Source organism: Saccopteryx bilineata, chromosome X, assembly GCF_036850765.1.
Source record: "Saccopteryx bilineata isolate mSacBil1 chromosome X, mSacBil1_pri_phased_curated, whole genome shotgun sequence".
In the NCBI taxonomy this organism is placed as follows: Eukaryota; Metazoa; Chordata; class Mammalia; order Chiroptera; family Emballonuridae; genus Saccopteryx; species Saccopteryx bilineata.
Genome location: NC_089502.1, coordinates 41,353,548 through 41,370,860, shown reverse-complemented (window position 1 = coordinate 41,370,860; position 17,313 = coordinate 41,353,548). Strand labels below are relative to the sequence as shown.

General features: G+C 37.2%; 1 protein-coding gene across 4 annotated transcripts in view; it reads right to left on the bottom strand.

Annotated features, from left to right (window-relative positions):
- Positions 1–17,313, bottom strand: part of GUCY2F (guanylate cyclase 2F, retinal) — a 126,582-nt gene that overhangs the window by 27,982 nt on the left and 81,287 nt on the right. For all 4 annotated transcript variants that reach the window (XM_066250027.1, XM_066250029.1, XM_066250030.1 and 1 more), the window contains 3 exons: positions 17,089–17,263; positions 13,315–13,413; positions 10,135–10,229 (listed from right to left, as the gene is read on the bottom strand). In XM_066250027.1, coding sequence (XP_066106124.1) covers positions 10,135–10,229; positions 13,315–13,413; positions 17,089–17,263 — 369 coding nt within the window. The remainder of the gene's footprint in view (positions 1–10,134; positions 10,230–13,314; positions 13,414–17,088; positions 17,264–17,313) is intronic.

Here is a 17,313-nt window from a genome sequence, read left to right as displayed (position 1 = left end):
ATCCTCATTATAGGTGTACCAAATGGAGAAGAGAGATAGAGCAAAGAATCATGAATTTATTTGAAAAAAATTAATGACCAAAAATTTCCCTAAATTGGTGAAGGAAAAAAACCACATAAGCTCAGGAAGCACAGAGTGTCAAACAACATGGACCCAAAGAGGCCCACTCCAAGACACATCATGATCAAAATGGCAAAACTTAAAGACAAAGAGACCATATTAGAAGCATCAGGAGAAAGACAGTTCGATGCCAACAAGGTAGCTGCCATGAGACTGTTAGCTGGTTTCTCAACAGAAATATTTCAAACCAGAAGCGATTAACATGAAATTCTCAAACTGATTAAAAGTAAGAATTTTAAATGAAGAGTACTTTACACAACAAGGCTTTCATTAAAAATTGAAGAAGAGCCTGACCAGGTGGTGGCGCAGTGGATAGAGCGTCGGACTGGGATGCGGAAGGACCCAGGTTCGAGACCCCGAGGTCGTCAGCTTGAGCGCGGGCTCATCTGGCTTGAGCAAAGAGCTCACCAGCTTGGACCCAAGGTCGCTGGCTCCAGCAGGGGGTTACTCGGTCTGCTGAAGGCCCACGGTCAAGGCACATGTGAGAAAGCAATCAATGAACAACTAAGAAGTCGCAACGCGCACAACGAGAAACTGATGATTGATGCTTCTCATCTCTCTCCGTTCCTGTCTGTCTGTCCCTGTCTATCTCTGCCTCTGTAAAAAAAAAAAAAAAAAAAAAAAAAAAAAAAAAAAAAATTGAAGAAGAAAGATAGAGCTTCCAAGAGAAGAAAAAGCTAAAGAAGTTCATTACCACCAAACCAGTATCACAAGAAATGTTAAAGGGTCTTCTTTAAGAAGAAGAATAAAGAAGAGGAAGAAGGATGAGGAAGAGAAGAAAGAGTAGGAGGAAAAATAACAGAGGAACATAATTAAAAGTACAAAATGGCAATAAATATATACCTATCAATAATGACTTTAAAAGTAAATGGCTTAAGTGTTCCAATCAATACAGGGTTGCTAAATAAATAAGAAAACAAGATCCATATATATGTCAAACCATGACATCCCCCTGAACCCATCTTGTATGTATATATCTTTAAGTCTCTGTCTATCTTTAATTCAATTTCATACCTCAGAATGAAAGATATATTAAACTAAAAGTAAAGGGATGGAAAAACATATTTCATTCAAATTGAAATGGAAAAGATGGAGTAGCAATACTTATATCAGATAAAATAGACTATAAAACAAAGGTTATAATAAAACAAAAAAAGACAATGATAAAGCGATCAATTCAACAAGAAGATAGAGAAATCCCTGGATTATGAATGAGATTATAATAAAACAAAAAAAGACAAGACATAATGATAAAGGGATCAATTCAACAAGAGGATACAGAAGTCCCTAGATTATGAATGAGATAGGTTCTGAAGGTTTATTCTTAAGTTGAATTTGTATGTAAATTGCAACAGGTACATTTACCTATTAAATGTAACTTAGATGTTTGTCTTAACATAGTATTTATTTTTACTCTTCTGTGCATATAAATGCTTAAACATTTTTAAATACAACCTAAAAGAATCTTGGATGATGCAAAACATGATGGACTAGTTGAAGAGAAGGGGACTGTTGTTAGAGTCAGTGTTTGATTCTGCTGCTGGAGTCAGTTTCCTGAAGTCGGCATCAAGGGAGGTTTGTACAGAGCTTTTCTTTTTCTCATCATAAATGGCCCTGTGGCATCTCAGGCCTTCAGTAACTGTACAGAAAAATGTGATGCACCTCTCCGTGTCAGGATCTTGCTCTTTTAACTTCACCATTTTGGCTTCAATAAGATGAAAAGCATCAGCTAATTTTTTTGTAGAAAACTTTTTTAGTTTTGAATTTTCTAGGTTCCTGTATTATTCCCTAAATACTATCATCTACTATAGTTCCACAGGGTCATCATTGGTAATTTCTTTGCCATGGGAGTCAAGTAACTCTACAATATCATTTTCACTGATATCCACTGCAGTTGATTACCGATAGCCCTTATGGTTCTCTGTTCATAAGTACAAACTGTATAAAAGTCAGATGCTTGTAACTCAGGGACTTACTGTTTAATCTTTAAAAATATTTATGCACCCAACTTCAGAGCACTTAAATATGTAAAGCAAATCTTGATGGACATGAAAGGAGAAATTGACAGTAATACAGTCATAATAGGGGATTTCCACACCCAATTGACATTAATATAAAGATCTTCCAAACACCAAAGTTAACAAGAAAATGGCAGCCTTAAATTACATACTAGATCAGATGGATTTAATTGATATCTTCAGAGCATGTCACCCCAAACCAGCAGAATATACATTTTTTTTCAGGTACACATGGTACATTTCCTAGGATATGTAACATGTTAGGACACAAAACAAGTCTCTGTTGGGGACTGAAAAAAACCAGGGTATTTTGCAGTTTGGATATCTAGGGGACAGAGGTGGTGGGCCCAACCCCCCACCTCACCTGCCTAATTAAGTTAACAAAGGACTGTGCTTCAGTACTCGAACTGCCCGCCTATGTTCCTGGAAGAGACTAGAAGCATGTTTCTTCTTGGTGTAAAGTTAGATTATTGACTAGTATGGTGGGGGTTGTCTTTGAGTTGCCTTGGAAACTTAATTGACTTGCTAATGACCCATGTTGCCGAGGAATAAAGACGGATGTCTTTCTAAGGGCAACCATGTTGCCAGGCCATGGCATCTTCTTGAACCCATCCTGTATGTATATATCTTTAAGTATCTGTCTATCTTTAATTCAATTTTGTACCGTTTCCCACTCAAGACCCTGGAATATACTTGTCATGGCTGGCCTGCAGCAAGTTTCAATGAATTTAAGATTGAAATCATATGAAGCATCTTCTCTGAACACAATAGTATGAAACTAGAAATCAATCATAAGAAGAAAAAAAAACCTGAAAGACACACAAAGACATGGAGAATAAATAACATATTACTGAACAATGAATGGGTTAACAATGAGATCAAGGGAAAAAGTCAAAAGATACTTTGAAACAAATAGAAATGAGAACTCAACAACCTCAAATCTATGGGACATAGCAAAAGCAGTCCTCAGGGAAATTCATAGCATTACAAGCTCACTTCAAGAAACAAGAAAATCTCAGATAAATAATCTAACTTTACACTTAAACTACAAAAAGAAAAACAGAGTGCAATGTGAGTAGAAGAAAGGAAATAATAAAAATCAGAGCAGAAGTAAAAGAAATAGAGTCTAAAGAAATAATACAAAACATCAATGAAACCAAGAGCTGGTTCTTTAAGAAGATAAGCAAATTGAATATACCTTTAACCAGACTTACCAAGAAAAAAAGAGAGAGGATCCAAATTAATGACATCAGAAATGAAAGGGAAGTAACAACCAATTCCACAAAAATACAAAGAATTTTAAGAAAATATTACAAACTATATGCCAACAAATTGGACAACCTGGATGAAATGGATAAATTTTTATAAACATATAATCTTACAAAACTAAATCAAGAAGAATAAAAAGAATCTGAATAACCAGGATACAACTAATGAAATTGAAGCAGTTAAAAAAAAATCTCAGCATACAAAAGTCCTGGACCAGTACTTCACAGGGATTTTACCAAACATTCAAAAAGAACTAACACTATCCTCAAAATCTCCCAAAAATTTCAAGAGGAATGATGACTCCCAAGCTCATTTTATTAGGACAGCATTATCCTAACTACAAAACCAGATAAAGATACTTCAAAGAAGGAGAAGTATAGGCCAATATTCCTAACGAACATAGATACTAAAAGCCTCAACAAAGTATTAGCAAGCCAGATATAGTAATACACTAAAAAAGTCATACACCATGATGAATTGGGTTTTATTCTGGGGATGCAAAGTTGGTACAATATCCATGAATCAATAAATGTAATATACCACGTAAACAAAATGAAGTTTGAGGATCACATGATCATATCAATAGATGCCAAAAAAAAAAAAAACATTTGATAACATTCAGCACCAATTTATGATAAAAACTCTTAGCATAGTGGGAATAGAGAGAACATACTTCAATATAATAAAGGCCATATATAACCACAGCCAACATCATACTCAATGGGATAAAACTAAAAGCATTTCCCTTAAGATCAGGAACAAAACAAGGATGTCTTCTTTCACCACTCTTATTCAAAATAGTACTGGAAGTTCTAGCCACAGCAATCATAAAAGAAGAAATTTTTTAAAAATATTAAAAAGGAAGAAGTACAACTGTTATTCTTTGCTTCAAAAAGTATAAAATAGCCCTGGCCAGTTGGCTCAATGGTAGAGCGTCGGCCTGGCGTGCAGGGGACCCGGGTTCAATTCCCGGCCAGGGCACATAGGAGAAGCACCCATTTGCTTCTCCACCCCCTCCCCTCCTTCCTCTCTGTCTCTCTCTTCCCCTCCCGCAGCTGAGGCTCCATTGGAGCAAAGATGGCCCGGGTGCTGGGGATGGCTCCTTGGCCTCTGCCTCAGGTGCTAGAGTGGCTCTGGTTGCAACAGAGCGATGCCCCCAGGCTGGCAGAGCGTCGCCCCTGGTGGGCGTGCCAGGTGGATCCCGGTCGGGCGCATGCGGGAGTCTGTCTGACTGTCTCTCCCCGTTTCCAGCTTCAGAAAAATACCAAAAAAAAGTATAAAATACCTAGGACAAAATGGTAAAAAACCTGTACTTAGAAAATTATAATAGACTGAAGAGAAAAACTGAAGACACAAATGAGCGGAAGCATATACCATGTTCCACTTGAAAAAATTAACATCATTAAACTGTCCGTACTACTCAAAGTAATCTGTAGATTCAATGCAATTCTCACCAAGATACCAATGGCGTATTTCCAGAACTAGAACAAATATTCCAAAACTTTATATGGAACCACATATGGCCTATATAGCCACTGAAATCTTGAGAAAGAAAAATAAATTTGGAAGTATCATGCTACCTGATACCAAACTATACTACAAGCTCATAGTTTGTCAAACAACATGGTCCCAATATCAAAACGGACATTAGAGATCAATGGAACAAAATAGAGAGCCCCAAAATAAGCTCATACTTTTAGAGTTTATTAACATTTGGCAAAGGAGGCAAGAACATACAATGGGGTAAAGATAATGTATTCAGTAAATGATGTTGGGAAAACTGGACAGATAAATGTAAAAAAATGAAACTAGACCACCTTCTTATACCATACACAAAAATAAACTAGATTAATGACATACATGTTAAACTCAAAACCATAAAAATCCTAGGAAAAAATATAGGTGGTAAAATCTCATACATTTCTTATAGCAATATTTTTTTATATATCTCTCTTCAGCCAAGGGCAACAAAATAAAAAATAAACAAATGAAACTACATCAAACTAAAAAGTTTTGTAAAGCAAAAGAAACCATCAACAAAGTGAAAAGACAACCCACTGAATGGGAAAACATATTTGCTAATGTATGGTATGGGGTTAATATCCAGAATTTATAAAGAACTAAAAAAACTCTCAGCACCCCTCCCCCCAAAAAAATTAAAAATGGGCAGAGGACTGAATAGACACTTCTCCAAAGAGGGCAATACAGATGGCCAACAGACAAATGAAAAGGTATTCAACATTACTAATCATTAGGGAAATGCAAATTAAAACCACAATGAGATATCAGCTCACACTGGTCAGAATGGCTATCATCAATGTAGAAACAAACAACAAGTGTTTGTGAGGATGTGGAGAAAAAGAAACCCTTGCGCACTGTTGGTAGAAATGCGGATTATGCAGCCACGGTTGAAAACAGTATGAAGTTACCTCAAAAATTGAAATGGAACTGCCTTATGACCCAAGGCTTCCACTTCTGGGAATATATCTTTTAAAAAAATTAAAAAAACAAAACAAAAAAACCCAGAAACATTAACTTGAAATAATAAAGTTCACCCTTATGTTCATTGTGTTCACTGCAGCGTTATTTGCAATAGCCAAGATTTGGAAGCAACCCAATTGCCCATCAGTAGATGAGTGAATAAAAAAACTAGTCATATATTTACAAAATGTAATAGTACCTGGCTGAAAAAAAAATAGGAACTATTAATAAAAAAGGAAATATTAATGCAACAGCATTAAAAATATGATAAGTCAAATAAGTCAGTCAGAAAAAGACAAAGTCCTTATGATTTCACTTATATGAGGAATTTAATGAACAAAATAACAAACAAAAATAGAAACAGATTCATTGATACAGAGAACAGACTTACAGCTGTCAGAGGGTAGGGTGGTTAGGGGATTGGGTGAAAAAGGTGAAGAGATTAAGTAAACAACTACAAGAAAATAAAACAAAAACCCTCAGACACAGACAACAGTATGGTGATTATCAGAAGGAAAGGAGGGTGAGGGGAGGTAGAAAAGGTTAAAGGGGAATAGATGGTGATAGAGGGAGACTTAACTTGGGCTGGTGAACACAAATACAGTATACAGATGATGTATTATAGAACTGTGCACCTGAAACCTATATAATTGTAGTAACCAATGTCACCCCAATAAATTTAATTTAAAAAAATAGTTTTCAGAGGAGCTCCAGGGGCTCTCTGAGGTTTTGGAGACCATCCAGGGGAATTCTTAGAATCCTAGCTCTCTGAAGGGAGGGGGAAGGTACAAGTATGCAACAACTAAAGTCTAAAGCAAATTATTTTACTCAAAATCAATCTCTAAGCAGTCCTAGAGACACCCCCCCCAAAATAATATCATCTTACTTTGGTCTGACATTTTTAAGAAACATTGGCATCTCCTGTCGTTAATCCTCACTAAACCATTGAAAAGTAGGTTTATTATTAACTTCATTCTGCAAATGAGTTCACTAAGGTTCATAGAGATTAAATGTCTTGTAATAAGCAGGCATAGCTAGCACTTGAACCTCATTCTACTATACTTCAAATTTAGGTTCTTTTTAATATGACTTTGCTATTTTTTATTGTGCTATAATTGACATGCAATATTATATTAGTTTCAAGTGTACAAGATAATGATTCAACATTTGTATATATTGTGAAATGATCACCAAAATAAATCTTGTTAACATCTTAGATTCTAAATTTTATTGCTCTTGCCTCCACATTACATAATTTTCTAACACATTGGAGTCAAGGGACAGGTCTAGAGGCCAAAAAGCAACTGTTGGAAACATTAAAGCTTGTGGTTAATGAGCTTCTTGATAATCACAGGTCAGAAGAAAGCTTTATGTGGAGAAATGAAAGCACAGAGAGGATGTAGTTACTTGTTCAATGTCACACATTGAGTCATTGATGGGAAAAGAAATGCATACCAGATCTTCTGACCCTCAGAATTCAGTCAATACAACCTTGTAACTTCTTAGCTCAATTGTTGATGTGTGAATGTGTGTCTGTGTGTATGTGCACGTGCTTGCATGCATTTATGTTTATGTGTACATGTTAGGAGTTGAGAGTTGGGGTGGAAAAAGTTGGGAGAAAAAGGAGAAATCACAAGTAAAACAGAACTACTGCTTGAGAATCAAATATTATTTAGCCTCAGAATTGAGAGACAAGGTCAGAAAGTGTCCACCTCTGACAAGGACAACATAAACTGGCTAAGAACAACCATTTGGGAAATTCTTTTTAGAGTGCCACTCTATTTCAGAGGCCCTCATAAATACAACTAAGTGGTCAAGATATATACAAAGTCTTAGCAAGGAACTTCAAACTTGTCAGGGAAACAGTAACTGACACAGGACTCATATAAGAAAAGAAGTACCGTAATAAGATGACTTATCACTAGGCCATTAAGAAAGAAATATTGGAAAAAGTAGAATTGGCCAGTTAAGCAGTGAAGATTTGTTACCAGCCTAGTACAAGGGGGCTGGAATAGTCAGTTGGACAGTTCCTCAGAGAGGCTGAGCTTCTAATATCTACGTGGGTCCTCCCCTAAACTACCACAGCTTCCCTATTTTTTGGTCTCTTTGTACCCAACACTCACCCAATTACTCAATTTCTCTATGTTCTTTTCTCTCACCCAATCCAATCTACATATTTGATTCCACTAAGCCTTAGGAGAAACAACTTAAAGTGTCATCACTCTAATGAATGAGATGGGTGGGGGAATATTATTAAATCAAAAGCTTGAACCCAAGAAAAGAGACTGGTGGAGGAATTTTAAACATCAGCCAGTTGAAAGGAGAGGACGTTTTTAGCCTTGAAATCACACCTGGCTGGCCATCAAATATGGTCCTTCTGACCTATGTACTAGAGCAATTCTTGTTTTACCCCACAAGGGGTAGAAATATTGATTTAGAATTTGCGTGATTTAAAATAAGTGTGTTGGTGATATAATCTTATTGGGGATATATTGCATGATTCAAGGTACAAGGGATCCTCCAGCACCTACTATGTAATGTCCAATACCTGTCTTCTGGTAGAGAGGTGGGGGACAATGAGATAAAAAGCATCTCCCTTTCTCCCCCTTCTTTTCTTTTGGTCTTACTTCCTATTATCTACCCTCTCCTCACTGACTCTTCTTTTTCCCTGGGGCCCCTCTATTTTTCTGTCTTAGCATATCCTTCTCAGTCTCTCTTCCTCAGGCCTCTGTGGCTCAATAACCAAGACCTGAGGTGGCCTTAGGCGTAATGTCTCCCTGTGTCTTCTTCTAGTTGCTGGATATAGAGCACATACCCAAATTCCCTGAGGTGGGAGAAACTGTGATGCTGCAAAGAATCCTTTTGAAGTAGTCTGGCTTCACAGGACCTGAAGATGTGATTGTTTCTGACTGGAATTTGGGAGTGGGGCAGTAAAAACTGTGGGGATTGGGGCATAATTTTTCTTTTTAGTTTCAAAGTGCTGCCTCCTCAGCTATTCATCTTTTAAATGAGGAAATCTGTGCCTAGCAAAGCAGAGAGGAAGTGCTTCAGGAAACCAAGTCATCTTTGTCTTTTTCTGATGAGAATATATAGAAGGATAACAAAAGCCTTGGGTGACTTGATTCACAGCCCAAGTAATACCACCATCCCCATCACCTCACTGAGTTTTCTGCAGAGGTGGGGAAGGAACATCTGTCCCCTCACAAGTGACTCACCCCACCTGTTAGAAGATATTAAAGATCTATTGGAAGGAAAAAACTAGGAGTAGCCTAAAAATAAATTGATCAGTTAGAATTAGGCCTTCTAAACGTTAACTTCTAAAGTACCTTTACATGTAAATTGCCACCATTTGAGGAAAACATACCAGTGACAGAAACAAATTGTGCATTATTCACTGCCTAGGTTTTGCTTTGCCCAAGAATAATCACTGAAGAAATAATTTTCATGCACAATGGTATCATAGAAGGAGTACTGAGTGGGAAGTCAGGTGTCCTCAGTTTGGGCTGATTCTTTTATCAATTGACTATGTGACCCTAATCAAATTACTTCACCTCTCTGAGCCTTGGTTCTTGACCTGAAAATGAAGTTAGATAATCATATCTCTAAAGTCTCTTAAAACTGGGGGAGCCAGGGGCTCTGGAGTCATCCAGAGGAAGATGAAAAAAAAATCCAGTGGAAATGACAACAAAAAAGAAAATTACTCTAACTCTGAATTCTAGATCAAGTGATAGTCTTAACAGAAAGGGTGGTACAAAATGTTTGTCTTTCATAGGAACTGACTTTATTCTTCCTGGCCCTTGGAGGAAGACATAACAGGGTAGAAATGAAAAGTCAGAAAGGGTGGCCAATGACTAAATAGAAAAGCCAAACTCATCAATATTGTAGTTGATGTAACAATGTCTGGCACTGTAAAGAGTAAACAAAATGGGAGTTTAAAAATGTAAACAATAGTGCAGCTTATTGGGAAGCCAGATTCTGGGCAATTATTTAAGAGAGAAAGATGCAACTCCATAGTCTGAAAAATGCAGGAGTTTTAACAATCTTTCTCACTGTAACCATATGTAAAAAGAGAGAGAGCCAAGGCAAAGGGAACAATAGTTTGGGAACTTCAAATGAGGCTGAAAATTCTGCCCAAATTATAGCCCTGAGTCTCAGACAACCAGGTAAACTCTTTCAGCAGACCATGACCTCTCCAGAAGCAGGTATGTCAGAGTGGATTGACTCACAAAACAAAATAACACTATACCTTGAGCTCTGTCCTTCCTCGAAGCTCTAGTTCATAGCCCTCACTCAGAGCCTGCAGAATTGTCACGGTGCTATGACTGACATGAATGCGGTAAGCTGTAAAAAAAAGAAAGGCCTGACTTTGGATCTTTTCATGTAAAATGAATGAGAAAATATTTAATGTAATAAATGCCCCCACTTCTAAATAAACTAGATCCTAAAAACAAAGTCCCTGAGAGAGAGCTTTAGTTAGGGTTTCACAGGAGGGGGAGTTCGGCCTTCCTCAACAGGCCCAAATAAGGCTGCAACACCTATCATATTCTAGACACCACCTCAGATAAAAGGCCATGCAACAGAAAGGTGTTAATTCAACTCGAGGGCTGAGGTGAAGAAACCAGCAACCACTACTGTGCTCCCAGCTGAAATGTGACCTTGTCTGAGATGTGTGAGGTTTCAAGCAGCCTCTCATAGGCTGCTTCCAGGAATGAACTCCTAAGACTTACATATCCTACTTAAGAGACAAAAGAGTGACTTTTTCATATATATCCATACAACTACCTTTCAATATTGCTGTATAAAATTTTAAAAATCAATGAGAAATGACCCAAGACTTCTGTTAACATTTTGTGCTTACTGTACAACTATAGGTGTCCTTTGTGTGGATAGATATAGCTGTATACACAAATGAATGTATTATTTCTAACTAAAAATCCCAACCTGGGGTAAGAGCCTTGCATGAGGAACTATGACTAAAATTTTTGTAGGAAACTAAGTGTAATTCTTTTGTAAAGAAAAAACATTTGTTAACTGAAGCAGAATCCTTGGCTTTCCTGAAAACTTTCATCCTATGAATTAAAACCTTGTTGAAGTTGAATCTTAAATAAAAGTCTAAGACTTATTTTCACACACTTTTGAGAAGGTAATTCTTTTAGAAGCTTAGGACAATCTAAATAGGAAAGCATGACTGAAAAAAATTGAAAAAGTTTCTGCTATGTTTTACTCACAATGACTTCCCCTGTTTTGACATAATATTGTTGGTGTCTTCCACACTAACCCATGAGCACCCAGAATATCTGCTCAAAAAGAGTTGTCCTATTTCTTAAAAGTTATATGATCATCTAGTGTGTCCCTAGCCAGCCCTAAGTGTGCCATTTCATTAGCATCTGATTTTTAGGAAGCCTTTCAGTAGAGTAATCTTACTTCGTGGGGAACACACAGCTCAAAAGAGAAAGAGATACCTCATTCATCCCACTATCTAGTTGTGTGGCAAGGATGATCACTCCAGGTTTGTGTCACTAGTCACTTCCATTCCAGAATCAATGTATACAACTGGGTACAAAGAAGGTATAAATAAAATTCATTTTTTAAATAAACCTGTGGCATGACCCAGTCTAATATCCCAAATGAGGTTAGAGGCTAACTCATTACAGATATTCAATCAGGTATAGTTTTATGTCATATTTCAGACACAGTTATTAACTTCCAGAAAAGGACACTAACCATCTCCTTTAGTACAGACTGTATGTGTATACTTCTTTGTATACCTCCTAATGCTTTCCATGCCTAGTCAGTGCTTAATAAACATCTGTTGTGTTATGATTCATTCCATTTTCTTCTTCCTAGCTCAGTGGTCAGCAAACCGCGACTCACGAGCCACATGCATCTCTTTTGCCCCTTGACTGTGGTTCTTCCACAAAATACCATGTGCGGGCACTACCTCAGTAAGGAATGTACCTTCCTATATAGTCTAAGTTAAAAAAATTTGGCTCTCAAAAGAAATTTCAATCATTGTACTGTTGGTATTTGGCTCTGTTGACTAATGAGTTTGCCGACCACTGTCCTAGCTGATCACTGGACAAGGTACTGCCTAAATCTGAAAATTCTATTTCTGTTCTCAGCTCTACATATGCAATGTGAAATGTGCAGAGTTTTCTTGGTGCAGAACAGAATATGACTTTAGCTTTCTACAAGCTTACATCACTCCAGGGTACTGTGCCAAATCTGCATTGCGGTTCCATGATCAGTTTCATTCAATCTTGAGCTACACTTCAAAAGCAAAGTCATATGCTTACAGCAGTTCCTGGATCACTATGTCCATGACCTCGGCCGTGTCTGCAGAGTTCGAGGAATTTCCCAGATGTCAGAAAATGTATCTTAACAACAGCTAAATTCCATGCTGCCTCCTTAATCAGAGCTGCATAGGCTAGATTGACTAAGACTAGACCCACTGTGTAAGCCTTTTTCTGCACATGAGTGATGAGGAATGGGGTCAGACAGGGTACCACCCACAGTGATTTAGGCCACCATATCATCAAAAACTAGTTTTTGTATATTGCTGAAATTTGGGAAGAGCTGTCTTGCCTGGTAATTGCCCGAGCCAGGCTGCCGAGGGCCTAGGTGGTTTTTTAAATATAAAAAACATAAAAACTATATATAAAATCTATGTTCTTCCTATCCTAGCATGAACAAAATTCTTTGCTCAACTAGGATATAGGTAAAGGCATGTCGTGATTCTGACATTGCTTCAGTAGCAGCAGTATATAACCAAGAGAGTTGCTGGTAACAGACAAATGGTTTGTACAGTTTTCTTCCCAAAGAAGTGGTAAGGGAGTGGTATTGTTGATACTGTGAATGTTTGGATAGAAGCTAGGTTAAATTGGAATTAATTATTTCAGAATCACAAGCTCCTTAGGTTAAGGGATTATTGCTAGCTAAATTTGAGGAACATATTTGATGAAGCTAGAACTCCTGGGGTCCTAATTTATTCAAAAAGAGGACTAGAGGACCAAACAGCAGCTGGCTCCACAAACTAGCTGAAAAACTAAAAATGTTGGTTCCTTAGCTAATTATTTTTAACATGACTCTCTTAAACCCACCAGGTTGGTCGTTTTTTTTTTCCTTTACCCAAATGATTTTGTTTTCTTGCTCTGATCATACACTGGCTGTTTCAGTGTTGCTTAGCTATGGTGTCATTTCTAGAACAAGAAAGTTACATGTCCAATCCAACATCACCACCTACTGGTTTGCCATTCAAGACCAAGAAAAATGTGTTAAATCTCCTTAATCTTCTCAAATTATCTTTTATTTTTCTTTAAAACATCAAAATATCAAGTACCCTGGTCCCTTTCCCCTCTCTTCAAGAAGGATTTCTTTCTCAAAAGTAAGAGGTTACCATCCCATCCATCTTGCTAAAGGTACTTACGTAACCCTGTTGATTCCATCCGAGAAGCTGTGTTCACAGTGTCTCCAAACAAACAGTATCTGGGCATGGTGAGGCCCACTACTCCAGCAACAACTGGACCTATAGCGTAGCAAGCAGTTGGAATTACAGTCAACAGGTATGCAACCAATGTTAACAGAGGGGCATTGCCAAGGGAAGGAATGTAGCTGCATTAAAAAAAAATCAAGTTGCCACATAATAGCTCTGGGAATCTGAAGGAATTTTATAATGAGTAATGAACATTTTGCCTTATAAGAAGCAAGTTTATAATGATGCAGACATGACTACCCTTCTGATTTAGAACTTTGTTCCAAGCAACAGTTATCCACAAAATACTTAAATCTGTCAACAGGGACAAATAAGCATCAAAACCAAATCAGAAAAGCCTGGGCAAGAACTCAGGATCCAAACTTGTCTGTTGTTAGGGACAATAAATGTGACACTTTTTTTGTACCTTAGGATTGGAAGGAAGAATGCTTTAGGGCTATATGACTCTCAAACTGTGTCTATCAAGAGAAGTATTGCTAAGACAGTTTTAAAATCTGAAAAGAAGTAGAGTTGACTTTTAATCATTTGTATTAAGGGCATGGAAGAGCAGTATATATAAATAATCAAGAATAGTTTCTATTTGCTCTTAGAATGTTTTTGTTCTTACATTTTAATATGGCCATATTGTGTTCACAGAATGGACATTACTTGCAAAAACTTCAGCAACCATACTGAAAACCTAATGCAGGAGTATGTAAGATGTTCTCTCCCTCCATCTTTCTGATTTCTACTCTATTTCTATATTAAAATTGCTCAGCATTATCTTTTTGCTGTCTCCTGAGTTAAAGAAAGTAATTAGAGTTTTTGTTTTAAAAAGTTCTTTTTGAACTTTAATTTTTAAGAATAAAAATAAGAATTAAAAAGCCTATGTTTCTTATTTTAATTCATTTCTCACCCATTCAGAAGCACTCATTCACTGAGCACTGATCTAGGCGCCTAAGAAAGTTTTTTTTTTTTTTTTTTTTTTAATGTAACACATAGTCTTGGTTTGCCAGGAGATTATAGTCTGAAGAAGGGAGACTACCAAACAGGAAGCAGTTAATTAACAACCCAAAATAATGTATGGTTGAAGCAAGATAAAATTACAGGCAAAGCTGCTACAGTAATTTAGAGGGAAGGTAGTACGACCTGATTCAGTCAAGAAGGGTCTAACGGAGAAGGTAGATTTTGAACTGGCTATTGATGAGCGGGTAAGATTTGAACAGGAGAAAATGGATATGAATCTAAGGTTTGTATGTGAGATTGAGCATGGCATTTTGGGAAGTTTATAGATAAAGCACTCTGGGTTGTTCAGGTGGCTAGGGAGAAACTGCAGAAAAGGTTAGATATTGGGCTGTACAGTTTATAAGACCTTGAACCACTAAATAATTTTGAGCAGGATTATATGATGAGAATTATTTTTCTTTTTTTTTCTCAGTTCAGTATACAGCATGCATTGAAAGGGGAGAAAGTATAACCAGGAAGACTTGTTAGGTGGCTGTTGCAGTAATCCAATCACAGTATTGTGAGTGCTTGAAAGGAGGTGATGGTGTTGGGGGGCACAAGGTTGATAAAAGAGAGAAATTGTGAAAGGAAAACCAATAGATTTGTTGGCTGTCTGACTGACAACCAAAAGGAAAATGGCATAGATTTAGGAATTTATTCTGGTTTATGGGAAAAGATGACTTGAAGCTTTAGATATGTTGAATTCAAAGTAATGGTGAATTATTCAAAAAGTGATGTGCTAAGGGGGCTTGGGCATGTAAAACTGGAGTACAAATGAAAGATAAGAGCTTTTCTGTAAAGGAAAAATACTGAACAATTACAATGTGTAAGTATTCAGGATACAAACATAAGTAAGATATAGCTCTAGCCATCCAGGAGCATATAATGTAATGAAAAGACAAATGAACATATATTATGCTGATGACTATGAGAAGGATAGATAGAAAGAAATAAGAGTGGAAACAAAAAGATGCTGGTGACCTAGCCTTGAGTAGTGAGAGTTAAGAAGACGAAAAACATATTCAAGAAATATTTAAAAGGTAAAATACCCAAGATTTAATAGTTGGTTGAATGGTTAAGGTCAGGGTGAAGGAGGAGTCAAGGAGAATGACTCCCAAGACTAACTGGAATAATAAGGTCAGTGAAACCACCAATTGAAGTAGAAATGAAAGCAGAAAAGAAGAGAGCACTGGCCCGGCAGCTCAGTTTGTTAGAGCATCATCTCAATACACCCAGGTTGTGGGTTTGATGACCAGTAAGGACACATACAAGACTCAGCCAAAGAATGCATAAATAAGTGAAACAAGTTAATGTCTCTCTCTATCTTTCTTATCCTTCCTCTTTCTAAAATCAATTTTAAAAAACCAGAAAGAGGAAGAAGTTCATGTAGGAAGGAAATAATTCTGTTTTGGATGCATTAAATCTGAATGGAACATTTGGGTGGAAATGTGAGCAGCAAGTTTGATATACAAGTCTAAAGCTTAAGAAAGAAGATATGCTGAAGCTTCAAGTTGGAAGTCATTAACACACTAATGGTAGTTAAATGATAGACATGAATGAGATCATCCAGAAGAGAATATATGGAGAGAGAAACAGTGGGTGAAGGACAGAACCCTGAACAGGTTGAAGGGAACACAGGGGTGGGGGGATGTACTCAGTGGGACACCTGAATCTATGTAAACACAAAAAATTAAAATTTTAAAAAATCTTAAATTGAAAAAAAATCTAAGGAACAGACAGAGACAGAATAGATTATGAAATAATGGTAGAAAATGAAATCCAGGTTGGAGTGGGTTGAGAATGAATTAGAGGTTAGAATTTGCAGAGAACAAGAAGACCATAATTCAGAGCTTTGCAGAAAATGTGGGAGCAGCCACAGTTAGAGAGCAGGACTTGGTAAAAGGGACGGGAAATGAAATGAAGAAGAATCATTCCACAAGTGAGGAGCATGTTGGAAAAGTTAATTGAGGAAAGTTTTAGGAAGGATTGTCAAGAATATCAAAGCTGCAGATAGTGCAGACTAGGACTAAGTAAAAGTGGTCAGTGCTGAAGCTAGATTACAAAGAGGCTAAGGAGGGAGTAGATACTAAAGAAATGGCATCGTGAGTATCAACCACCCTCTTAAGAAATTTGATAGAAAAGGAATTAAAAGGATGGGGGAGAAAAGGAGCCTAGAAGTGTAAAGCAACAACGAAGAGGAGGTGAGTAGAGAGGGGAGCAACAAGGGTAACTAGGCGATATATGTGCAACATCAAGTGAGATACCTGTTAAGGTACCTGTGAATTTGTGAAGGTGGATAGATGGGATACAATGAAGGGGAGATCCTGAAGATATTCAAGCAAGTGAGGAGACATGTGGAAGACAAATACTTCAGGAGTTGAAATTTTTAATAATTAAGTGAATTATCCTAAATAGAACATATGCATGTCAATCTAGTATAATATATTCAAACATGGAAATTCACTCTCTCTCCCTACCTCACTCTCTAAAATCAATAAAATAAACATTAAAAAAAAAGAAAATTTGACTGAAAGGGTTTGGTACCTTTAACAAGGACTGCTGCTCACTGGGAAGAGAGTAAACTTGAATGGGCTTAAAGAAATTATGCAGCCCTAGATAATACAGCTGCAAGTAGTCAGGGAAGAGATACCCTCTTTCTCCTTTTCTAGTTTTCCCTTGAGGTGAAGGGAAATGTCATCTCTAGCTTTAGCTGGTTGTTCTTACCTGAGTGTAGACCTATTCGAATCCGAACTGGCACCTCTGGCATGTGCCTCATCTTGAAGGTCCCCACCGAACTCAAGATATCTAGGGACATGTTTGCAATCTCAGCTGCATGCCTGCTGCCATTCCTCTTTGGGAGGCCTGAGGCCACCATGTAAGCATCTCCAATGGTTTCTACCTGGGAAACAGGGAGAAGGGTGATAAAATTAGCAAACAAATAACTCATGT